At 54.7% G+C, this 24,346-nt stretch overlaps 1 protein-coding gene across 9 annotated transcripts in view; it reads left to right on the forward strand.

The window, feature by feature from the left end:
* Anks1a (ankyrin repeat and sterile alpha motif domain containing 1A) overlaps window positions 1-22,169 on the forward strand; it is a 166,472-nt gene extending 144,303 nt beyond the window's left edge. For 5 of the 9 annotated variants that reach the window (XM_052744378.1, XM_052744380.1, XM_052744385.1 and 2 more), the window contains 12 exons: window positions 1,755-1,861; window positions 7,854-7,952; window positions 9,520-9,672; window positions 9,960-10,067; window positions 11,010-11,174; window positions 12,266-12,391; window positions 12,649-12,720; window positions 13,091-13,177; window positions 16,329-16,466; window positions 17,791-17,961; window positions 18,175-18,273; window positions 18,694-22,169. In XM_052744378.1, coding sequence (XP_052600338.1) covers window positions 1,755-1,861; window positions 7,854-7,952; window positions 9,520-9,672; window positions 9,960-10,067; window positions 11,010-11,174; window positions 12,266-12,391; window positions 12,649-12,720; window positions 13,091-13,177; window positions 16,329-16,466; window positions 17,791-17,961; window positions 18,175-18,273; window positions 18,694-18,813 — 1,445 coding nt within the window. In that variant the 3' untranslated portion in view covers window positions 18,814-22,169. The remainder of the gene's footprint in view (window positions 1-1,754; window positions 1,862-7,853; window positions 7,953-9,519; window positions 9,673-9,959; window positions 10,068-11,009; window positions 11,175-12,265; window positions 12,392-12,648; window positions 12,721-13,090; window positions 13,178-16,328; window positions 16,467-17,790; window positions 17,962-18,174; window positions 18,274-18,693) is intronic. The other 4 variants (XM_052744381.1, XM_052744383.1, XM_052744379.1 and 1 more) reach the window with 3 other exon arrangements.
* Window positions 22,170-24,346: the final 2,177 nt, after the last annotated feature.

Genomic DNA, 24,346 nt, shown 5'->3' on the forward strand with positions numbered 1-24,346 from the left:
ATCCACCGGCAGCAGCCTGGACCACAGCTGCCCAGCCCTGGGATTACAGGCAGGAATGAATCAGCAGCCGGGGACACACAAGCTCATGAGCATTCAAGAGCCTGCTGCGTAGGTTCCTGGAGACGACTTTCCATTCAAGGGCAAGTCTGGGAGCCCCCAGACTTGGCGTTTTGGAGTACTGCTACAGCCTGCATCCAGAGACTACCCTGTCACCACCCACCATCTGTTCTGCGGAGGACAGGAGAGGAGTAGAGGCTGCCACAGTTGGTCAGCAGGGTCCCTAAGACAAGCAAATTGGCGTTGCCCTGCCTTGAAGGGCAGAGACCGTCAGTAACGGCAGGATGACTTTCACCGTGTGGAGGAGAGTCCCCGGGAGGTGACGTCTCTGTAGTTGGGTCTTCCTTCTCCTGCCTTGAACCTCTCTCTTCCTCCCCTTCTTTACCCTCCTTTTACCCATTCTGCTACAAGAACTGAAGAAGTAAGATGGGGTGTGACAGCATCCAGAGCAGAACCTCTGAGGGCTGCCGGGAAAGGCTGAACTTTGTCTTCCTTGTGCTGCCACCGTCCTGTCCTGACTGCTGAGCATGGTGAATAAGTGCTCCCCTTGTCTGTGCATCTGGAGAGATGGTGAGACCAGAGACCCCGGGAAGAAAGCCGTGTGCGTCACTCAGCCAGAGAGCAGCGCAATGTGAATAGACAAGCTGCCGGCTCCTGACGGACAAGTGCCGCCGCCTCTTTCTTTTATCTGCTTGGGTTTTGTCTTCTTTGACCAAGAACTGAACAGCCCGACTGCTTTCCCCTAAGCAGGCAGGCAGGCGGGCAGGCGGGTCACGGGAACTGCCCCGAAGACAGTGAGAATGAACACCACACTCCTGGAAGCCAACTCGAGCCAGGAAGGCAGCTCCTCGGGCAGTGCCTCGGCCCAGGAGGCACCCAAGTCTGCTGGCCACACAGCCCGGTAGAAGACCATGCCATTGACCCAGCAGAGCCACATCTGAGCCTGACCCCCACACTCCAGCCCATCTGTCCCACTCAGCCCCCTGACTGTCCTGAGCTGGGAGCACAAAGAGCTGGGGCCATGGTTTGCTTATTCCGGGACTGCTGGGGGAAAACAAGTAAAAGTCCCTTCTCTCCCCTGACGTGTTCTGGGCTGCTTGTATTGCATGTGCTGGGTCCCCGTGAACAGCTGCCGCCACTGCTTCCTTCCCGGAGCCCTCGCTGGGTGCCTGTGTCCCTCAGCTGCATGAAGACTTGCGCTCACTCCTGACTGGTTTATGCTGCAAGGTCGCAGAACTAGCCCCTCGTCACAGCCCCCCAGTGGCTCCAGAAGTTGCATGGAGAGGAGCAGCCAGGCTGGTGGGCACTTAGGAGCGCTGGTGTCCCCTCCAGTGCCTCTGGGGACAGACTTTCTGCCGTGCCTCTGTGTGGACGCTGATAAGAGGAGTTGACCCAGAGACCACTGGGGGTTCATGTGCTCCCCCAGCCCTAGGGCAAGACCGTGCATGTGCAGCCTCGGCCCTGGTCCGGGACAGCTCATACCGTGGGGGTGTGAGTGGGCAGCAGCCACCCAAGTTAGCCCGTGTGCAGTGCCAGGCAGCTCGCCCTGTCCGCCCTCTCGCTCTCTTGTCCATAGTCTGGCTGCGTTATGGTGATGACTATGATGTGGCAGTGCCATCTGTCTTCCTCTGAGTGCCGCTGCTACCGCCTTAATGGGTTTTCCCTTTTCAAGCGTCTGCCGATTCCTCTCTCGTCAGGTTCTCGGACGCTGGAGCAGAGCGTCGGGGAGTGGCTGGAGTCGACGGGCCTGCAGCAGTATGAGAGCAAGTTGCTGCTGAACGGGTTTGATGATGTCCGCTTCCTGGTGAGTGCTTGCAGGCGCTCCAGTGGCCAGCGCTGGTGCTGCTGGTTGGAAACTGGCCTCCCTGTCCGCACAGGCTCAGCTGGAGTTTGAAAGAGCATGTAATCCCTAACCCCAGGGAAGAGCTAACAGAGGGAATGTGTACTAGGAAGTCGGCTGAGTGCCCGATGCCAACTTTGCAGACATTCCCGGCCCCATTCTCTGTCCCAGCTGCCGTTCAGGTGGAACACTCTCAGAAGGACCCTTGACTCAGACCCTTGCCCCAGCCCTGCTTCTTAGACTGGATGCTGGGGTGCTGTAGGTTGAGGCATCTTGGCCAGCATGTAGAGCCAGTCCCCGGCAGCTTTGGCAGACAGGACAGCCAAGTACCCCATGGGGACTCCATGTCCCGTCTCAGCTGGATACCAGGAGTTTCCTTATTTTCAGACCTTTGCTGTTGTCACTGAAGCAAAGGTTCCTGTCTCACCCCAGCAAGTGAGATGGAGGCCAGGGCCCCAGACTGTCAGGGAAAGGCAGTGCCGGCTTGGTTGCTTTTCGGAGGTTCAGTCTTCACTCAGAATACAAGGGGTCAACGGAATGACCAGGCCTCTCCTCTGCTCCCTGGGGAGTAGGGACTCAGCTTAGCCCCTGGGCTTAGAAGCTAATGTCCCGCTGTCATCTGTCTCCCAGAAGCCTTGCCCAGTGTGTCCTTCCTTGTGGGTCATTCAAGACAGTGCCTGAGCCAAGGCATGCACAGGAGCAGGCCTGTGACATCACGGCAGTCGCTGTGACAGCTGATGTCCTTCCAGTGGGCTGGGTGCCGATCTCAGAGGTTCATGTATATGAGCTCTGTGACTTCCCAGCACCATGAGGTGTGTGCTGGTGCCTTCACCTGTTTCCCGCACACACAGTGTAGTGCAGAGGTTAAGTGTCTTTATCAGGGCCACACTGCTTGACATGTGTGCTTGGCAGTTACAAGGCAAGAAGTCACTCTCTGAACGCTGTCGCCATTCTCGTTCTGGGGTGTGGCAGAACCTATCTGGTGCACATCTTGGTAAGTGAGCAAACCCACTGCTCTGTTCCTCCCATTTTCTGGGGGCTTCCGATGTCCCCTTGAAGCAGAGTGCTCTCCCTGGCGCACACTTGCCCTGCACCTCGTATGAAGGGCCGGGTTTATAGAGCCGTCTTGGTGGATGGCTGGGTTTACTCTGTCAGCACAGGGTTTGGTGTCTTCAGGGGGACCCTGCTCTTGGCTCCCAGGGAAGACCAATGGAGAGTGCCTTTCCAAGCCAGCTCTGTCTCCTGGGAAGCCTGCAGCAAGCCGCCCTCTCATAGCCAGGTCTGGACTGCTTTTTCAGTATTTAAAAGTCCCCAGTTTTAAAATAGCAGCTTGTTTTTCCTTTCTAAAATTGAAGCTATATGGGTATGTTTATGGCTCCTGGGCTCTTACTTCTGACTCACCACACTCTTTAGGGAAGGAAGGACTGTGAACTAGGAAGGAGGTGGGTTCCGTCAGTGGGAAGGACAGCTGGTCCTGGCTGTGGGGTTTGTGGGCTTGCCTTCTAAGTCCTCCCTTCCCCATGCTCCTGGCGGGTCAAACAAGAGTGGTCGAGATCTGCAGACACTCCCCGATGCTCGTCAGGGGCCGAGCCTGCAGATCATAGTACTTATCTCCTAAATTCAGTTTAGGAGCCTTTGAGTTTTCCAGCCCTTGAGCAACCCCAGGACTCCCTGACCCTACCTGAGACCCAAACCAGAAAACAGCTAGATGACATTTTTGGGGAAGCATGGCCCTGAACCAGATGCCCATGTAAGGTGCAAAACCTATACCAGAAAGACACTTCATCCACCCTGGTAGTCAGCAGCTTGGTTCCTCCAGGGCCTCTTTGGTCTGGAGCATCTGCAGAAGTCTCCACCCAGAGGTGAGCTGAGCACACCTGAGTTTAGTATGTTGCTTCAGGTGCCTGGAGTGGCCTGAGTGGCCAGCACAGCATCCTGGGTAATTGCATGTTAACTGCCAGGTGGGCTTAAGAATAAGTTTTAGCAGAGGCGTGTTCCCATTCCTGAAACACTCCCTAAGCACATGGTCCCATCCAGTTTGGTTCACAGTAGACTGTGAATGTTTCACCTGGTTCTGAGATTCCCTGGAGATGTTTCTACCAGATGAAAACTAGCTCCAGTAACCCCAGGTCCAGATTTGTTGGGAACATCTGGACACATGTTCATAGTCAAGGTGCTACTGTGGAATTCTTTGTCAGGGTACTTGTGAGCATTATGGAGCTCTGTGCATGGTAAGGCACATTCCAGGATGATCTGCCTTCACCATGCCAGATCATCTCTGCCCTGATGTTTTCAGTGACAGAGGACCCAGTGTTCTGGATACTTTAATGCTCATATTTCCATTGAGTCCCTGTGCCTTCTGTCTGCTGCTCCCAGGTTCACCTTTGGGGCCACACAGAACACTTATGCCCTCTAGACAATTGAAGATGTCGAGGTGGCCTCACAGGTTCTATATTATCTGGGTTCGGTGCTGTTAATCCTGACGGTTCCCACAGTGATGATGATGGATTTGGCTAGCAAATCTTGTAGCTTAAACTTCTTCCACACCCTCTTGACTGTAGGTAGAAAGAAAGGGTCAAGCCAAGGCCGTGAGAGCTACTGTGAGCTCTTGTGCTGATGGGGCCTGATGAGGGGCCCAACATTAGCACCAGGAACCCAGGCAAGGGAGTGTGGCTGCCTTACCAGCCAGCAGCCACCACACTGCCTCATACCTTGCAGCCCATTCATCTTCACCACAGACCATGTCCACAGGAAATGGGCTTTCTTGGGAGTGAGGAGCAAATGCGTTCAGTGAGTTCAGAAGGAAGTCATGGATGGCTGGCAGACCTGCCTCCAAGCATGCTGGGCTACTCCCTGACAGACTTGTGGAAGTGTTGATGGCGCATATGATGGTGGCCCTGAGGCCAGAGGGCTGTGACAGGTGTGAAGACATATAGTGGGAGAATATCTGAGAGAGGGAAGTTTGCTCATGTGGGGCTGTTGGAGGGGGGCACAGGAATGCATGGCCCCACTGTTGCTCTGTGCTTGGGAGGTGCAAGGAGCACCAGGATACACCTGTGCCGATCTCTGGTCGCTCTGTTTTCTCTTGGCGGCAGAATGGATTTTCTCTGTCTCCTGCTGCGATTGGAGGTGAAGCAGGAACAGCAGATCCTGTGTGGGCTGAAGGGACCTTGTGGTCCAGCTGCAGGTAGAAAGTTCAGGAAGCAGTAGCATGGTGGAGCAACCCCCTGCTAAGGCCTGAGTAGAGGCTCTGATGCTGCAGGAGCCACGTTTACCATATTCTGCTGTACACGTGACCCAGAGCAACATCCCCCAGGATCACAGGTGGGACAGTGGAGGACCGGAGAGCTGAGAAGGTTGCAGCAGGGACACCGGCTCCAAACGTGGACTGTGTTAACCAAGTCCAGAGAGGAAGAGCAGGGGATGGCCAGAGGCCGCCGGCAAAGTTGGCTTGAGAGCAGGGCCTGGTGAGGCCAGAGGGTGAGCCGGAGCTAACCCCGGAGGCCTGAAAGCCATGTGAGGTGCCCTGTGTTGAGGGGCCTTTGTCCTGTGGCTCCCACCAGGCAGAAGGCATGAGTCCAGGTCCGCTGTGGCCGGCAGAGAGTGGTTGAAGGTGGTATCAGGACAGTCAGTGTTGGGGGGTGGGGACGGACGTGGCTCCAAATAGCTTAGGAGCAGATGAATGGGAAGGAAGTTGCTTCTTATGCGCAGCTGGGAGGCCTCCAGCTCCGCCCATCAAGTTCTTTCTCCGCTGGATTTCTGCTGCAGGGCCGCCAGGCTCCCACGGGGCTCCTGTCTGTTTCTGAGGTTGTTGGTCTTCGTATTGGAGAAGGCTGACAAGTGTTCGACTTTCAGCACCCCTAGGCCAGGAGCCCTTCCTTATTAGCCTCCGTCAGACCAAATCCCCAGGCTCCCAAAGTCCCCATCCTGTTCCACAGGCTGTTCTCCTTCAGTCCAGTGGACCCATGGATGGGCTGGAGTCTTGGATCTCCTGCCCTGGCCCCTGTGCTCCCTATGGCCCCTCCCTCCCCCTGTGCCCCTCCCTTTCGCCTCTGTCTGTTGCGGGTCTAAGGACCACAGCCAACTTGAGCAGAGCTGCCCAGGTGCTGTGCAGCATCCGGCTTCTCCCCAAGCCTCCTGTCTCTGCACAGCACTTGGTGAGCCAACTGCTGGGCTGGAATTTTCTCTGTCCTGTTGACATAGGGCCCGAAGCAGGAGGATTGGTGGAGATGAGGCATAGACAGGAGGGTTCTCAGAGAGGCCCATGTCCTCCTTTCTGGGCTGCATCAGTTTGTGTGTGCAAAGCCTGAAGAACATGAAGCAGGGACCCCTGCATAGATGCCCGAACAAAATGAGAAGACGACAGCCTCGCCGGGACACAAAGCTCTCATTTTACTGAGAATGGTGTCCCTGGAACAGTAGCCAAAGGTCGGCCATTGCTGCACAAGGCCTCTGACAGTGTGAGGAACCCAGCACTGATAAGACAAACATCTGTCAGGATCTTAAATACACGTACCCTTTAAGTAAGCAGTGCCCTTCTGCAGCTCCGGCCTGGCGGGGCCTGATGCCTAGGGGTGCTGGTGGGACCATTTGTGAGTAAGTTGGAACAGGGCATTCTTCCTCCAGGCACTGGGAGTGAGTGTGCCCCCACCCAGGGACTCCATTGGCTTCAAAGAAAGGCAACCTGCATAGGTGGCCTGTCCTGGCTAATTGGAAGCATTAAGGAGAGATTTCAGCCAGGGGCTGGCGGCGCACACCTTTAATCCCAGCACTCAGGAGGCAGAGGCAGGAGGATCTCTGTGAGTTCAAGGTCAGCCTGTTCTACAGAGTGAGTTCCAGGACAGCCAGAGCTGTTACACAGAGAAACTGTCTCAGAAAAGAAAGGAGAGGTGTCACCAACAGTGTCCCCTGGGTGTCAGGGTGAAGAGAGCTGGCACATGTGTCATCTCCTCACAACTTTAGCGCCAGGAAATGGCAGCAGTTGACTCGAGAAGGGCAGGAAGACCCATGAATTTCGTTTTAAACTTTACTCAGAGCTGGGGGGTGGGTCGGTGAGCAGAGTGCTCGCCTGTCGTGCACGAGGCTCTGGCCCCAGGCTCCAGCACCTGAAATCCTGGCATGGGGTTGCACACCTATTAGCCCTTCACAGGGAGATGGAAGAAGAAAGATCAGAGTTCAGATGAGCTTTGACTACATAAAATTTACACTCTCACAACTGGACATGGTGGCACACGCCTTTAATCCCAGCACTTGGGAGCAGAGGCAAGGCTATCTCTGTGAGTTGCAGGCCAGAACTACACAGTGGGAGAAACCTGTCTCAAAAAAACAAAACAATATACAAAAAGTTCTCACGGCTGTTAGAATGGGACAGCCTCATGGGCTGCAGGTGTGGAGTCACCTGTTTGAGTTCAGCTCCAAGCTCTGCCACTAGATATGTAAGGTCTGGAAAGTTCTGATGGCCAGGTGCCTCTGTTTTCTCATCTTGCGTGACCAAGATTAACAGAGATGCTGGCATCATTGTGATTGCGAGGTTGCATAGAGCCTGCAAGGCAGTGCTTAGGAAGCAGGCGCGTGGCCCGCCAGCTGTCCCCTCTGTCCCTGCAGCTGCTGCACCCGAGTGCTCTTCGGTAGGGAGGTCAGTGAGAATGCTGAGCAAGGCTTGGCTTGGGCCCACCCTACAGCAGGGAGCTCCGTTCAGGGGTTCTGACCCGTCTCCCTTGTGAGGCGGCTCCTGAGCAGATGCCTGTCAGCCTTTGTCCACTCACGGCTTAACCATGGCTGACAAAGGTGTGTCTGTGGGGACCGGAGTGCAGTCCTAGCCTGGCCTGGGCAGCTCCAGGCACTCTGGCGATGGGCAGTCTGGACAGGTTTGCTTACCACTTACGCTGGCAGGCTGCCTTGACAGGACACCAGGCTTCAGTGTAGGAAGGACCCAATGTTTTCTTCTCTATCTCAGGGGTCTAATGTGATGGAAGAGCAAGACCTGAGGGAGATTGGCATCAGTGACCCACAGCACCGGCGCAAGCTGCTGCAGGCTGCACGCTCCCTGCCCAAGGTGACTCCTCCCAGGCCAGGGCCAGGGCCATCTTCTTGAATGCCTAGACCAGTGGTTCTCAACCCGAGTTAACCCCTTGGAGTCAAACGGCCCTTTCACAGGGGTCACATGTCAAATATCCTGTATATCAGATATTTACACTACAGTTCACAACAGTAGCAAAATTAGAGCTATAAAGTAGCAACAAAATAATTTTATGGTTGGGGTGATCACAACATAGGAACTGTATTAAAGGGTCGCAGCATGAGGAAAGTTGAGAACCACTGATCTAGACAGAGAGCGGGAAAGGAGCCTGGCTCTGAGGCATGCAAATCTCATTCCGTGTCTGCCCTCATAAGAGCCCAGGAGGGCACAGGGTCTTGGTTCCTTCCTTGTAAAGCCCACAGGCCCTTGGAGAGTAGCAGGACTTCAGTAATAAGCACCTTGCCTGACTGACCCAGGAGGATCTAGGGTCCTCTTGGCATAGAGCCTGGTCCCATAGACTTGGCCTGTCACTAGAGCCCCCTTTGGGGTCCCTTTTGACTCATTAGAGCCCAGGCTAGTCTATCTTAACCCCAGAGAGGCCTGAGAAGAGCAGGCATGAGAGGCAGCACTGGCTTCTCTAAGGTCACAGCCGCCACCCTTTGACTGTTAGTGCCGTGGCCAGCATCCGCCCCTTGACTGTTAGTGCCGTGGCCAGCGTCCGCCCCTTGACTGTTAGTGCCGTGGCCAGCGTCCGCCCCTTGACTGTTAGTGCCGTGGCCAGCGTCCGCCCCTTGACTGTTAGTGCCGTGGCCAGCGTCCGCCCCTTGACTGTTAGTGCCGTGGCCAGCGTCCGCCCCTTGACTGTTAGTGCCGTGGCCAGCGTCCGCCCCTTGACTGTTAGTGCCGTGGCCGGCGTCCGCCCCTTGACTGTTAGTGCCGTGGCCGGCGTCCGCCCCTTGACTGTTAGTGCCGTGGCCGGCGTCCGCCCCTTGACTGTTAGTGCCGTGGCCGGCATCCGCCCCTTGACTGTTAGTGCCGTGGCCGGCGTCCGCCCCTTGACTGTTAGTGCCGTGGCCGGCGTCCGCCCCTTGACTGTTAGTGCCGTGGCCGGTGTCCACCCCTTGACGGTTAGTGCCGTGGCCAGCATCTGCCCCTTGACTCTTAGTGCCGTGGCCGGCGTCCGCCCCTTGACTCTTAGTGCCGTGGCCAGTGTCCGCCCCTTGACTGTTAGTGCCGTGGCCAGTGTCCGCCCCTTGACTGTTAGTGCCGTGGCCAGTGTCCACCCCTTGACTGTTAGTGCCGTGGCCAGTGTCCGCCCCTTGACTGTTAGTGCCATGGCCAGTGTTCCATTGATCCTTTCACTCACCCCGAGTTCAGGAAGTGACTGCTTCATAAGCACACACTATATCCTTGTCCTCACAAGCTTGTGACCTCTTAGAGCTCACAGAGAAGCATTCTGTCACCCCCTCTTCTCCATCTTGCCACACCTACTGGCCCCTCTTCCCCAGATCGAGCAGCCTCTACCTCTCAGAGTCGTGATGGACTGTGCCCAGGTTCTTGCTCTGTGACTCAGGGATGCCATTCCTGCCTCCTCCCACCGCAGGTGAAGGCTCTTGGCTATGATGGGGTCAGCCCCCCGTCAGTGCCCTCCTGGCTGGACTCCCTGGGGCTGCAGGACTATGTCCACTCCTTCCTGTCCAGCGGCTACAGCTCCATCGACACTGTGAAGAACCTCTGGGAGCTGGAGCTTGTCAACGTGAGTGCGTCGTGGGAGGCTAGGGCAGAAGGGCTGAGGAAGGGGCTGGAGAGATGGCTCAGTGGTTAAGAGCATTTGCTGTCCATTTCCAGAGGACCCGGGTTCAATTCTCCACACCCACATGGCAGCTCACAACTGTCTGTAACTCCAGTTCCAAGGGACTTGACACCCTTACACCGAGTGACACAAAATAAAATTAAATAAAAAAAAAAAATTAAAAAAAAAAAAAAAAAAAAGAAGGGCTGAGGAACCCAGCGCCACTCACCGCTCCTCTGCTTCTCCACCAGGTCCTGAAGGTCCACCTGCTGGGCCACCGGAAGCGCATCATTGCCTCTCTTGCAGAAAGGCCCTATGAGGAGCCACCCCAGAAGCCCCCAAGGTTTTCCCAGCTAAGAGTGAGTTCAAGGAGGGGAAAGGTCCACAAGTGCTTTTTGTGTTGGTAACAACGTGACTCGGAATAGCAGACAACAGCCCTGCCCTCCCCTGCTGGACTCACGCACAGGAGAGTGGCTTCTGTCCTTTGCAAGTGTGACAACCTCTTGTCTGTATCCCAGGATGCTGAGGCGGCTGCTCATGAAGGGCCACTCTAACTACAGAGAGGAGCTAATGCAAGCGGTTCTAGGGCTTAGGCTCAGCTCTTCCAATGCTCAGGGTGTCTGAGACAGTGCTGGGAATCCCCGACCAGACAGACAGTGGGCCTCCCCGGTGCCTGCCTCAGAGCCACAGATCCTGGGGCAGTAGCCGGTAGAGTCCTGCACCTTAAAACCTCAGAGCTGAGGCAACTCAGAGCAGGCAGGCCTGGCGAACAGCTTAGAGCTGCTGGTTGGGAGAAGCTCTTCCACTGTGCTGGGCCACACGTGGCTCTGTGCTGGGCAGCAACCTCATGAAGCTGCTGCTTTTCTCCATGATGACGCTGGAGCAGGCCAGGGCTGGAGCCACACGTGGTGCCTCAGTGCTAAGGGCTGTGGAGACCAGGTTTCCGCTGGAACACCCGCTGCTCTGAGGCTCTTCCTGAGAAAGGGCTCTGCTTTGCTCAGGGGGTGGTGTGTGGCAGACAATTTCACTGTTGATAAATGTGAACATGGCTTCTGCCCTCCCCGCCCGTTCCTCTGCAGCACAGGCTTGTGGGGACCTCTGCAGGGTGGGGTTGTTGGGGCTCCTGGGCCTCTGGGAGATTTAGTCCTTCCTTGGACCAGGCAAGGCCTGCCTCTGTCCATCGCTTTTGGCCACTTGTGCGCCTCCTCGCTGTTCACCCCTCAGCTGCGTACGCACCCTAGGTAGCCTCAGGACAGCCGACACATTCAGCCTGGGAATTTCACCAGTTTCTTGCCCAACAGTGCCAGGACTTAATCTCCCAGACCTCGTCCCCGCTGAGCCAGAATGATTCCTGTACAGGGCGGTCGGCAGACCTGCTGCTGCCCTCGGCTGACACAAGCAGGAGGCGTCATGACAGCCCGTACGACCCTGGGGCCGCCTCTCGGGCAGAGCGCTTCCGAGTGCAGGTGAGCAGGAGGGTCAGCCTGCCTCCTTCACCCCTACCCAGGGCTAGGTGAAGCCTTCGACCTCCAGCAGCTTTGAGGAGAGCCACCGTCCAAGACCTCCACTTCCTCCCATCTTTAGATCTGGGGCTCTCCTGTGGCATGGTCTTCCTGCAGGCCCTTGCTCATCCCCATGGCTGTCCCATTCTCTCACCCCTCTTGGTCCCCAGAACTTGCCCTCCTGTCCCTCCGGCCCAGCAGAACCATGGCCCAGGTCACGATGTGCTCTGCTGCTGCTCTTAGACTTGTGGGCACAGCTAGATGTTTTCATGCTTCACCAGGGCAAGGCTGGTGCAGGCAGCTTGCATTCTGGGCTCAGCCCTTAGATTCCTTACCCTCATATTCATATGTCCAGTGCTTGCCTGTCTGTCCTCCTGCCTTGCCAGGCTCTGGCTCTGCCCCTTGCTGCAAGTAGCCTTCTGGACCCCAGACTGGCAGGTGTCCCTTCCCCTCTGGGAGAGCGATGCCTCGCTCCCTCCTGCTCTGACACCCTGCACACACTCTAGGTCACTCGATGTCTCCCTGTCCCCTTCCCAGTCCCTCTCCTTCCCACAGCACAGCTGAGAATTTTACAGACTTGAAAACACTGCCCAGTCGTTCAGTTCTGTGGAGACTGCGCATGGGGGAAGCAGAAGCCTGTGCCTCCATCCCCACATTGACTCTCCTCAGCTGTGGCGGCCTCCTACCACCCAGTTGCCAGCAGAGGGTCCATTTAAAAAGGCATCCTTTGCCCAGGGCCTGAGGAAGCCAAGGACTCAGCTCCACAGCTTTGGCCTTGTTCTTGTGTCTCCCACACACGGTGCTGTGGGCATGCTCCTGTCTCCACACACGGTGCTGTGGGCATGCTCCTGTCTCCGTGCCACAGCTCTTCTGGCTGTGCTTGTCCCGAGAGCGCATCCCTTGGCCCCAGTGCTGCTCAGGTGCCTGTTTGCCCTCTGCACCTGACTCCTGCCCTTGCTGAGGTCCCGGGCTTCCCCACTCTTGGGTGTGCCCGACAGTGAGTTTGTGAGCTCTCTGGAGCAGGTGAACAGTGTCCAACTGTGTGTGTTGTGCAGGAGGAGCCCGGTGAGACCAAGCTGACCCTCCGTCCACCCAGCCTGGCTGCTCCCTATGCTCCTGTGCAGAGCTGGCAGCACCAGCCGGAAAAACTCATCTTTGAATCCTGTGGTTATGAGGCCAATGTGAGTCACTCCCGCCCTTCCTTCCTGGGCCTCTACAGGCCCTCAGACTGTTGACAAGGCTGGACCGAGGGCCTACAGGCCAACCTCTGCTGTGCTAAGGGGAGGGACACTAGCCTGAGATTAAGACAGGGAAGGGGCAGGAGAAAAGAGCGTGTTGGGAAAGGTGACCCTCTAACAGCAGGGTGGTCCCACATTGGCTCGGTCAACCTGTGCGACAGCACAGATGTTCCTAAACCCATCTTCTGTCCATCCCCCAGTATCTGGGCTCTATGCTGATCAAAGATCTTCGAGGGACAGAATCCACACAAGATGCCTGTGCCAAAATGCGGGTAAGGAGTTGGAGAGACGGCTCAGCAGTTAAGAGTACTGTCTGCCCTTCCCAAGGACCCAGGTTCAATTCCCAGTACCCACATGGCAGCTCACAACTGTCTGTAACTCCAGTTCCAGGAGAATCGGATGCCCTCTTCTTGCCTCCATGGGCACCAGGCAGGCATGTGGTGTGCTGGCATGCACGCAGGAAAAACAACCGTATACACGACATGAAAATGGAAAGGGAAAAATGTGGGGAGGTGGGAGATGCCGCCTGGAATAGCAAGTGGGAATGCCAGTCACAACCCCCGGGCCCTACCACGCCACGGAGGGATGGGAGGGCTGTGAAATCAGAGAAGGCACTCTCAGCCCAGCCCATCTTTCTTACAGAAATCTACCGAGCACATGAAGAAGGTCCCCACCATCATCCTGTCCATCACATACAAAGGGGTCAAGTTCATCGATGCTTCCAACAAGGTACGCTTCTGGTGAGGACCTGCTGGCAGGTGTGTCAGACTCTGTGTCCCTGGGACCAGACACCAGAGAGAAAACAGCCTAGGGTTCAGATGGGCTGGTCCGGGTCACCTGCCTCAGTGTTTCTGGGCCTGTGAGGAGGCAGTACACCAGCCGGGGGAGGGGCGCATGTGGTAGAGGCTGTTCACCTCATGGTGCCCAAGAAGCAGAGACGGGAAAGGCCAGGGACAAGCCTCAAGCCTCTAGCACCTCCTAAAATATCACTTACCAGCCAAGACCAGCCTTCAGTACATGATCCTTTTAGGGGGACACCTCATTTCTTAACTATAATATTCTGCCCCTGGCCCCAAACGGCTCATGACCATCTCATAATACAAATGCATCTAGTCCACCTCCAAGCGTCCTCCAAGGCCTTACACTTCCAGCACTTTTCATAAGTACAAGTTCAAAGTCTCCTCAGAGATTCAAAACAATTTTTTTTTTTTTTTTTTTTTTTTTTTAAGACAGGGTCTCACTCTGTAGCCCTGGCTGCCCTGGAACTCACTGTAAAGGCCAGGCTGGCCACAGAGATCCGCCTGCCTCTGCCTCCCAAGTGCTGGGATTAAAAGCATGTGCCACCATGCCCAGCTTCAAAGCAAACTGAGCCCCTATAAAAATCAGGGGCTGGAGAGATGGCTCAGTGGTTAAGAGCACTGACTGCTCTTCCAGAGGACCTGGATTCAATTCCCAGCACCCACATGGCAGCTCACAACTGTCTATAACTACAGTTCCAGGCGACTTGATACCCATGGCAAAAAACACCAATACACATAAAATAAAAAAAAATTTAAAAAATCAGAAACCAGGGCTGGAGAGATGCTAGATGGTTAAGAGCATTGACTACTCTCCCAGAGGACCCAGGTTCAATTTTTATATCCACATGGTGGCACAAAACCATTTGTAATTCCACTTCTAGGGAAATCTGATACCCTCTTCTGGCCTCCACAAGCATCAGGCATACATGTGGTACACAGACATACATACAGGCAAAACTCCATACATATAAGTATTTTATAAATAAAATTTTGAAATAGTAAAAATCAGAAAACAAATTACATGCTCACAAGGTAACAAATAGCACAGAACAAAAATTTTCCCACTAAAAGGGAGAGCCCAGCAAGGTAAACGATGCCCATGGCTCCATGTCTGGGCATGTAGTGTGGTACTGTGAGGCCAGGGCCTTGGGAAGCCCTGCTGTTTCCGCCCTTGCCCCTCTTTAGTCTCAGCTGGCTCTGGTCACTGCTCCCAGCTGGAAACATCACATTCCTGGTATCTTCAGTCTCTCTACTGCTCTCACTTCACAGCTTCTCAAACTTCCCACGGGGCTCCTGATGCTGCCACACACCACCTGACCCCAGGCCTTCCTTTGAAATTGGAGTGCAAGCCTCCATGACCCTGTAACTTTTGCATTCTTCATGTCAGCAAAACTAGCATCACATAGGTGATGCCAGGGTCTGCCATCCACTAAAGAAGTGGCTGGGCCCTTAGACCATGCCTGTGGCATGTAGGCAGAAGTTTCTGTCCCACCAGCAGCTCCCAAATAAACACACAGAGGCTTAATATTAATTGTAAATGCTTGGCCAATTGCTTAGGCTTGTTACTAGCTTACTCTTAGATTTAAATTAACTCATATTTCTTATCTATGCTTTGCCAAGTGGTTGGTACCTTTTCTTAGTAAAACATGCCCATCTTGCTTCTCTGACTCCTCCAACTCCGCCCTTCTTCCTCCCAGCATTCTCAGTTTGGCTCTCCCCCTAACCTTATCCTGTTCAGCTGTTGGCCAGTCAGCTTCTTTATTAGACCAATCACCGTGACATGTATTCACACAGTGTAAAGGACTATTCCACAGGGTTGAGCATGGTCAAATGAATTCCAGGGAAACACCTTTCTAGGTGGCCCTGCACAGGCAGAGCACTCTTCCATGGTCTTGAGTTTGTTGTGGGCAGGGTCTGCCCAATGCCCAACTGTCTTGAGTTTGTTGTGGGCAGGGTCTGCCCAATGCCCAACTGTCTCCAGAGTCATTTTTCCTATTATTCTAATGCAAATATTTGACTCCTTTTTAATGCTGCTGCTCTCTTCAGAAACCATTTTGTCCTTGGGCCAGCTTCATCAGATTTTTCTGACCAAACTTCATGTTTTTCACATCTTTCTGCCTTGGTTATTGTTCCCAGTTCTCCCTGTAAGCCTGACTGGAACAGCTAAGAGCCATAGTCCCTCTCAGTGCATCCCTGCGGCCTCCTCACCTGGGCTCACCAGCTGTCACCTTCAGGTCAGGGGCAGGGACAGAATGCAGCCAAGTTCTTCATCACAGTGTAACGCAACTCCCCAGTAGATACCTCCTTCCTACCAGACCCTCATGAGCACAGTCTGCTGGTAGCATCCCACTTCTTCTGTCCCACATTTCCAGATTCCTCCACAGACATCTCTGCAAAGGTGTGAGGCCCATGTTGTCAGATTAGTCACTGCGATAGCCCCACTTCCACGTCACCTTTTCACATTTGTGACCAGCAGAGCACACAGGGTTTGTGCCATACGGCTTCAGAAGTGGAAGCTTCTCGTGGTGGACAGCAAACAGTGAGGGGGCCAGGCAGGTGTAACTTTCCACAGCATGTTCTCACTAATCCACTTCATGTGCCCCGCCTCTTAGTTTCCAGCACCTTCTAGAACATTGCCAAAAGCTGGGGAACAAGTGTTCAGTACATGAGTCTCTGAAGCACTTCCTGTCCAAAGGGCAGCAGTGGGCAGAGCCACCTCACTGTCAGGTTCCTGGGACTCTTCCGGTTTGCCGGTCCTTGTCCTGGAATCCAGTTTGTCTCAGCTGTAGTGACAGTTGCTTTTCTCGTCCTCAGCCTGGCTTTAGTGGTTCCTTCAGTGACCCACCGACTGCTCCGGGATCCACCAGCTGAGAGCGCTCTTTGCCCTCCTGTAGGGGATAGGTGGAGCAGAACTCACAGAGATCTGCCTGCCTCTGCCTCTTGTAGGGGATAGCTGGGAACATTTTGCTGCCTGTTAGAGGGGATGGTCTGGAGTTCCAGGCTAGAAGAAGGCTAGGGTGGCAATCCTAGAGTCATGCCCTGGGGGAACTGTGAGTTCCAGAACACATTTTTCCTGGCAGAATGTCATTGCTGAGCATGAGATCCGGAACATTTCTTGCGCTGCCCAGGACCCGGAGGACCTGTGTACATTTGCCTACATTACCAAGGACCTGCAGACTGGCCACCACTACTGCCACGTATTCAGCACAGTGGACGTGGTGAGTTGTTGTCCCCATGACAACAGCAGGCTCTCTGTCCTGAGAAGGCAGAAAAGACCGTGGCCATGGAGGGCCTATCGGATGGGCGTTGGTGCTGGCCTAGCCCTAGCTGGCAGTGGATTGGCTATGAATGAAGCCCGGTGGTATGCAGTGCAGTCTTTTTCACGGCCGTGAGCGGCAGCTCAGAGAGAAGCAGCCTAGGCCCGGCTGTCAGTGACTCCTTGGTTTTGTAGCTGCACGTTTCCTGGGAGGGACAGGTCCTTGGTCAACCCACTGCCCCAGCTCCCCCAGCTCCCGGTAGCAGTACACTCTGACCTTGATTCTCCTTCCTTTCTCCTGCTCACCCCACAGGAAGTCTCCTGTGCCCAGCTCTCTGGGGCTTCCTCCACACAGCCCTGGACTGTGGCATCAGATGCCCAGTTTTCTCTCTGGTAGCTCGGTGATCTAGAAATGTTACCCGTTCCCCTTCTGGGCTGTTCTGAAGATTACGTGGTGTTAGCCCGCAGCTCCTCACCTGTGGCTCATGGAGGCACACCTGCTCCTAACCCACTGCTGCATAAAGCACAGTCCAGTGGACCACGGGGTTTCTAGGCCTGTGGGGTTGAGGGCACACTCTACACTTTATGCACCTCCAATCACTAGCGCTCCACCTTGGGAAGAGACTGTGGCTAGCTGGCAAGCCAGAGAAGCCTGGGAGAGAGCACAGTCCCTGAGACACTAGGGATGGGCTGCAGGTGTTCCTCGTGGGATGTCAGTGGGTGAGCTGGTTTTGCAGTCACCTGGTGGTTGGAGCCTAAGGAAACTAAATGTGCTAAAATGTCTCCCTTGAGCCGGGCGGTGGTGGCGCACGCCTTTAATCCCAGCACTCGGGAGGCAGAGCCAGGTGGATCTCTGTGAGTTTGAGGCCAGCCTGGGCTACCAAGTGAGTTCCAGGACAGGCGCAAAGCTACACAGAGAAACCCTGTCTCGAAAAACCAAAAAAAAAAAAAAAGAAAAATGTCTCCCTTGAAACCACACTCTGAAACACAGTGATTGGGTGTTTGGTTGGTTGGTTTTGCTTTCTCAAGACAGGGTTTCAAAATGTGTATCTCTGGCTTTCCTGGAACTCGCTCTGTAGACCAGGCTGGCCTCAAACTCAGAGATCTGCCTGCCTCTGCCTCCTGAGATTAAAGTCCCTGCCTCTAGGTGCTAGGATTAAAGGCGTGTGTCACCACTGCCAGGCTTAAATTTGTGTTTTCAAAGAGAGAAAGTTTCCTATTCCCTGTGAGGAGTGTGGGGTCTGCAGGAATCTGCACTGCTCAGCGGGCACTCTGCTTCTTCCCAGAACCTCACCTATGAGATCATCCTGACCCTGGGGCAGGCATTTGAGGTAGCCTATCAGCTGGCCCTCCAGGCCCAGAAGTCCAGGACCATGGGGGCCTCTGCAGCTGCAATGATTGAGACAAAATCTTCCAAACCGGTGCCTAAGCCTCGGGTCGGCGTGAGGAAGTCTGCGGTATGTGCCCTCCCCCACCCACAAGGCACCCCCAGGGCCCGGGCGGAGCTGGGCACACCAAGTGTCTTCTCACTCCTTGGCAGTTGCCCCAGGAAAGCAGCCCTGTCCGTTAGCTCCCTCCCCTGCAGCCCTGGGTTCCTCGGGCAGGAGAGGGCATTGTGCCGCGGCCAGCCCCAGTGACACCCCGTCTGTCTGCTTTGCTCTGCGCCCCAGGTGCCGATGCCCCCCGACACTCGCTGTTGTCACTGTCACACCTGCACCACCCACCGTCCTTCCTACCTTCCGCTGCTGTCTGTTAGTCCTGGAGTCAAGGTCTTTCCGCCTCCCGCTCTGTGTGTGTCAGGCTCTCTACAGTGCCCGTGAACTGTCTCCTGCCCCGGTGGCCTCGTGCTCTGCCTGTGTGACACTCTTTTCCTTTCCCTCCCTGTGTGCTCTGCCCTTTGTCTCTGCCCTGTGTCGCCTTCTGCAAAGGTCTGGGAGGAGTGCAGTGCTCTTCCTCAGGCTGAGCTCTCTGCCCACTAGAGGGACCCAAGGGCTGGGGCTGCTGAGCTTTTGTCCCTTCCTGCCCACGCGACTGGAGCTCCGAGTGTGAACTCCAGTGGGACAAGGATCCTGAGTAGTCCCCAAGAGTTCCTGGAGGTGTCCGTCCTTCACCTTCAGGGAGGGGCAGGTGTGCTGGGTCCTGCTTTGCGAGGCCACTCTGAGTCCTAACGCTGTCTCCCTGTTTGGCAGCTGGAACCGCCTGATTCGGACCAGGAGGCCCCATCCCACGCTAGTGTTTCCTGGATTGTGGACCCAAAGCCAGACTCTAAGCGGAGCCTCAGCACCAAGTATGAGACCACTATCTTCTAAAGCCACCCTGTCTCCACTACCCCACTGTGCCTTTACCACCCGATCCTTCTGCTGTCTCAACTCTCCTTCCAGCTGCCGCCACCAAGGCCCCACCTCCGTGGGACCTGCTCTCCTGGCAGCAGCTCTAGACACTCCTCCACTCCAGCTCCTGCTTACACCACCCAACACTGTGAATCCTCCCTTTGGGCTGAGGACAGCTGGGGGGTGACTTGCCTTTGAAGGGGGCACCAGAGGGGCTCTGAGGCTCCCAAAGTCTGCAACAGGCACTGTGAGGCGAGGGGTGGGGGTAGCTTCTAGCGGGACCCCAATAGCCCCCTCCGAGGTTGCTCTTCTGTCCTCTCCTGGGTCACAGCTGGATGCCAAAAGCTACCAGTTTTCACCTTTCCTGAGCCACCCACCACTGTGACTACCCGGTGCCGGGATGTCCTGCACACAGTCGCTCTCAGGTGCTGCTTTCTCACCTGGTCAGGCCCGTGATGTGGCTTCACCAGGGACAGACTTTTTGTAAGGGCCAAGGTTGGTACCAGCCGTGCCCTGGCACATCCAAACAGGGGGCTCCTGAGGGACCTGTGTGCGCTTGGCCCCCTTCTGTGCTGTGGGCCTAGTTCCGGAGTCCAGCTCACTGAGGTGTGCCCTGCACACAGTGCGCCTTCTTCCTTCTCAAAGTGGAGCTGCCCGCGCACAGGGCGGAGACTGAGCAGCTTCTCTGGTGTCTGGCAACATTCTCATACTCCCTACGGTGGTGGGGACCTGAGACAGCCGTCATCCAGCCGCCCCCAGCAGCTAGCATCATGGAGCTGGATCTTGGAGACAGCCCCACATGTCCTGATGTGGGAAGACCAGTCTAGATGGCAGTAGACAGAAGACCTGGTTGCTGTGGCGTGGTGCCAACAGTGTAGTACAGTGGAAGAGGGAGTCAGTCAGCACCCGGGCTGTCCAGCAGGGCTGGCCCGCTTCGACTGCCTGCCTTGTGCCTTCCTGAGCAGATGGGCCAGGAGCAGCGTGGGCCTAGGCTGTGGAGGGTGCTGCAGGGGAGGCAGGGACCTTGTGTTCTGCTCTGCCCTTCCGTTTCCTCCACTCTGCGCAGGCTCTTTGGTTAACTCTTTCCTCCCCCGTTGTTTGCTTCTGCCAAGCTGAGCCACTGAGGAGCCAGCCACACTGTGCTGCGGAAACGCGGACGGACGTGGGGAGCACAGGTTCCTGTGCCCCAGCACCGAGAGCCTCACCCCTCACCGGCAGCGCTGAAGACCCAGGCCCAGCCCCGCCGCCATACGACCTCCTTTCCGCTGCTTGGCCTGGGCCTGCCACCACCTGCAGAACAAACCCAGCCATGGAGGCAGAGAAGACACCAAGCATCTAGCCGAGGGGACCATAACTTTGGGTGTCCCAAGAGTGGCCTGTCCAGGACATGTGTTTTTAATAGGAAAAAGCAATCTTTTTTTACAAATTTTTAACTCTTGGCTCCAGCTTCTGGCTGAAGCTGCCAGTCAAGAAGACAGAGGAAGACTGGCAGAAGCCTCGTCTGTACAGCCCCTGCCTTCAGGGTGGGGTCTCAGCCTGGGAGTGGCTTGGCCAAAGTTGAGACTTCAGTCTTTGGTCCCCAGCTGCTTTAGAGCTGGGCAGGGCCGATGGCACTTGGGCCAGAGCAGAAGTTTCTGGGGTTCCAAATGGGGATGAGCAAGTAGTTTCTGGTGTGGGGAACTCCTTGGTACTCTCCAGTCCACGTTAGCACTGCCCGAGGCAGCTGTCCCGTGTTGTTGACAGGCCGCGGCTGCCATGTCAGGAGGAGAAGTGGCTTTGTTTGGAGCATTAATGGGAATGTCAGCTAAGACTGCAGCTTGCCAGCTTGGGACTTGTCTGTCCGACCTCACGCTAGTGCTTTTGACGTCTATATCCTCTGTCGCTGGACACATCTGTTCCAGATGTGGAAAGGGCTAAGTCAGGTGACAGTCTTACTTCCCCACTGTGGTCTTAAGGACAGGCTGGTGTTCCTTAACCTCCTCTGCAGCTTGCTTTGCTTTTTAAAGTGACTTGGGTGGTGGTCCTCCTCCTGGGCTTAAGGAACAATGAGGAGCAGAGTGCTAGGGAAGGGGACCAAGTCAGGCCGGCCGCTCCCCAGGGTTTCTAGAGTAGAGAGCAAAACAGAAGAGACACACTGAGCCCACGGGGACAGTAGCAGGCAGGCTTCAGGCTCTCCTGGCAGCTCATTCTGGTCCTGGGGACAGTGGGCCAGGCTTGAGCAGTCTGTGAACTGCAGTTCTGGGCATGTGTGTGGAGTGCTCCTGGGCACTTTCACCTTGTGGCTGGTCAGTGGGAAGCAGGGTTGACCTCTGCCAGACCTGGGGCTTTCCGTCTGCTGTGTGCTGAGGTGCATTGCAGCTCCTCTCTGGGAGGAAGCCAGTGCTCCTCCACTGCTCGGTACTGGCCAAAGTACTTCCTTTCCCTGCCTCGCGCTCTCAGCCCTCGAAAGCTGCCCTTGGTTCCTGGACCGGGTGTGCCGAACCCCTTCCTGCTCCCAGCGGTGAGCTCAGTGGTGGGTGCAGAGCCTGGGGACACTGTAGACACTACGAGACTCTGTTCTAAAATCACAGGCGGGCACTTCTTCCCTGGACGCTGCTGTGTCTTATTTATTCAGGGTGTTCCTACCACAGAGTCTTGGGCTTGGCTGCTCTGGGTCTCGTTTCAAGACTGGTTTGGGGACATTCAAGAAATTCCTCTTCTATTCCTCGGGGCGGGTCTCCCCCTTTCAGGACAGGTGCCAAGTGGAAGGGTTGTGTCCTCTGACAAAACCACGGCTGTGCCTGGCTGTGAAGGAGCCATTCCCACGAGGGTGGTAAAAGGTGCCCAGTGTCCTCACTGCCGTGGCCGCAGGCTGCCCTGAGCAGGAGGCCCCGACCAGCAGGCTCTGCATCCCAATGGGGTACTTTGGGCTCTGCCTCTGAGGTTGCCTGTTAGGGAGTTCTCGAGAAGCCTCGGGTTTGAGCACTCGGAAGGCATGGTTGCAATCGTCAAGATGTTTCACAGTCAGCTCGTGAGGTGCCTGGGCCTATACTGCAGGTCACGGGAGTTGTTGCTCATGGCGGACAGTGGGACTGGACTGTAAGAAAAATGTTATTTAATCTTTGTTTCCATATTTTGATACTTGAATGACTTCCCTTTTGTTTTACTGTACATAAAATTGTTAATCTGTCTGATTTTGTTTGAATTATGTGGTACCAAACGTAACCAACCTGTGCAGCAGCATAGACTGACCTCACTACAGAGTGTGCATATCCTGGGCTTCCAGCTCGGTTTGTTATTGTCATAGCTGTACAGCTTAGGACAGACTGAGCTAATAAAGGAGAGCGTGGAAACCAGCCTTAGCTTTGGAGTCTCTGAATCCGAAAGCTTCTCTTCTGGTGTTGTGTGTGGACACAGGCTAGATGCCACTGCAGGTCAGGGGCACGTGGATAACAGTTGGGAATTCTGTCTAGTGGTCTTCAGCAGGTAGATGCCAAGGTAGCCCTAACAGTCAACCCTTTCTGAAGCAGAATCCTTAGGGACAGGACTGAACAGAGAAGGGATGCAGGCCACAGATGAGCCACCTTGGGCCAGGCTCACCCACAGATGTCCACTGAGGGTCTCTCTAACGCTGAAAGAACCACTCCACCTGGGCTACAGGTTAGTGCCGAACATGCCCAGAGTCTCTATTGCAGGGTCTTGCTGTGAAAAGCCCTTTCATGCATGCTGTAAAACTCTGGATTCATTTTCATGTGCTCAGCTGTATATAAAACCAAACATCTCTGCATAGCAGAATGCAACCATTCATAAAAAGGAACAACTGGAATTAATGTTTGTACCACATGAAACAAAGGATGGCTTGATGATAGTTGTCACAAGTAACGGGGAACATCTGCTTCCCTTTTCTAGTACAGTTTAAACCAGGGATAACTTAACAATGGAGACACCCACTGGACAGGAAAAAAGGCAAGCAAAAGCCTTCTAGAGCAGCACCAGGGAAGAGGCAGCCTCAAAAGGAAGACAGTTCTAGCCTGTGCTCTACTTTAGCCAATTGCCACAGGGGAGCCTGGCTGTCCACTCCAGGCTGTGTGATGCCCCAGCAGCATCAGACTTCATGAGGACCGGGAAGTGCTCCCACCCAGCAGTGAGGAGCACACACCTCAGGTGTTGGCCAAGGCCAAAGGAATCTGGATTTCTGCCCAACATGGCTGCAAGGAAGCCATGACATCCCTTTGCTAGCAGGGCAGTGGCAAACAACAGCAGCTAAACAGCTTTAAATAATATTAACAAGTCCAAATTCCAGAAGGAAAACCCCTTGTCAGTCCTGTGTGGTGATCAAGCCTACCGCCCCAGCTTTCAGGAGGCGAGGGCAGGATGGTCATGAGTGCAGAGTGGGCCAGCCAGACTACCTGGTGGACTGTTTCGAAAAGGAAAATTACTGCTAAATAAATAAATGCCTTAATCCCAATTTTGGCAAGAGACAGAAACCTGCTGATAGCTGAGCAAACTTGAAAACGGATAAGCCCACAAAAATCCTTGCCAAGATACTAACTAGTACAGCACAGTCAGATTTCTGAAGAAAAGATAATTTTGGGGGAGGGGGTATTTGAGACAGGGTTTCTCTGTCCTGGAACTTGCTCTGTAGACCAGGCTGGCCACAAACTCAGAGATCTGCCTGCTTCTGCCTCCCAGTGCTGGGATTAAAGATGTGCGCCACCACAAGAAAAGCAGTTTGAATGACATGAGACTTGTCTTCAGTCCACACAGCTGCACACGGTGGCACATGTGTGATCCCAAAACTTGGGAAGCTGAGGCAGGAGGTGTGCCATGGGTGAGCTGAGGTTACTCTGGGTTGTGTGGTGAGTTCCAGTATGTTTCTGGAGTAGAGTAAGACCCTACACCTCAAAAGAAGACTATGGATGGGAGGAATTGACAAACCAGAATCCTATGCAGGTGGCCAAGCAGCTCCCAAATAAAGACACAGAGACTTAGAATGCCCAGCCTTAGCTTAGGCTTGTCTCACTAGCTCTTTTAACTTAACTGTTTCTAGTTGTTTACGTTTTAGCTGGGGCTTTTTTCCTTTCTTTCATTCTGTATGTCCTACTTTCCTGCTTCCTCCATGTCTGTCTGTCTGGCCCCTGGCATCTCCCTGGCGTCTCTTTTTCTTTCGTCCCCAGCCTAAATTCCTCCTCCTCCTCCCTCTCCCTGCCCAGGAGTCCCATCTACACCTCCTCCCTCACTACTGGCCCTTCAGCTCTTTATTAGACCAGTCAGGTGCCTTGGGCAGGCAAGGTGAAACAGCAACACACCTTTACATAGTTAAACAAATGCAACACACCTTTACATAGTTAAACAAATGCAACACATGTTTACATAGTTAAACAAATGCAACACACCTTTACATAGTTAAACAAATGCAACACACCTTTGCATAGCTAAACAAATGCAACACACCTTTGCAAAGAAACAAATATTCCACAACAATCCTACCTCATTTAAGAGGTCAGTATTCTTCAGGAATGAACAAGAATAT

This window comes from Peromyscus californicus, unplaced genomic scaffold, assembly GCF_007827085.1.
Source record: "Peromyscus californicus insignis strain IS unplaced genomic scaffold, ASM782708v3 Scaffold_19__1_contigs__length_69161282, whole genome shotgun sequence".
NCBI classification, from domain to species: Eukaryota; Metazoa; Chordata; class Mammalia; order Rodentia; family Cricetidae; genus Peromyscus; species Peromyscus californicus.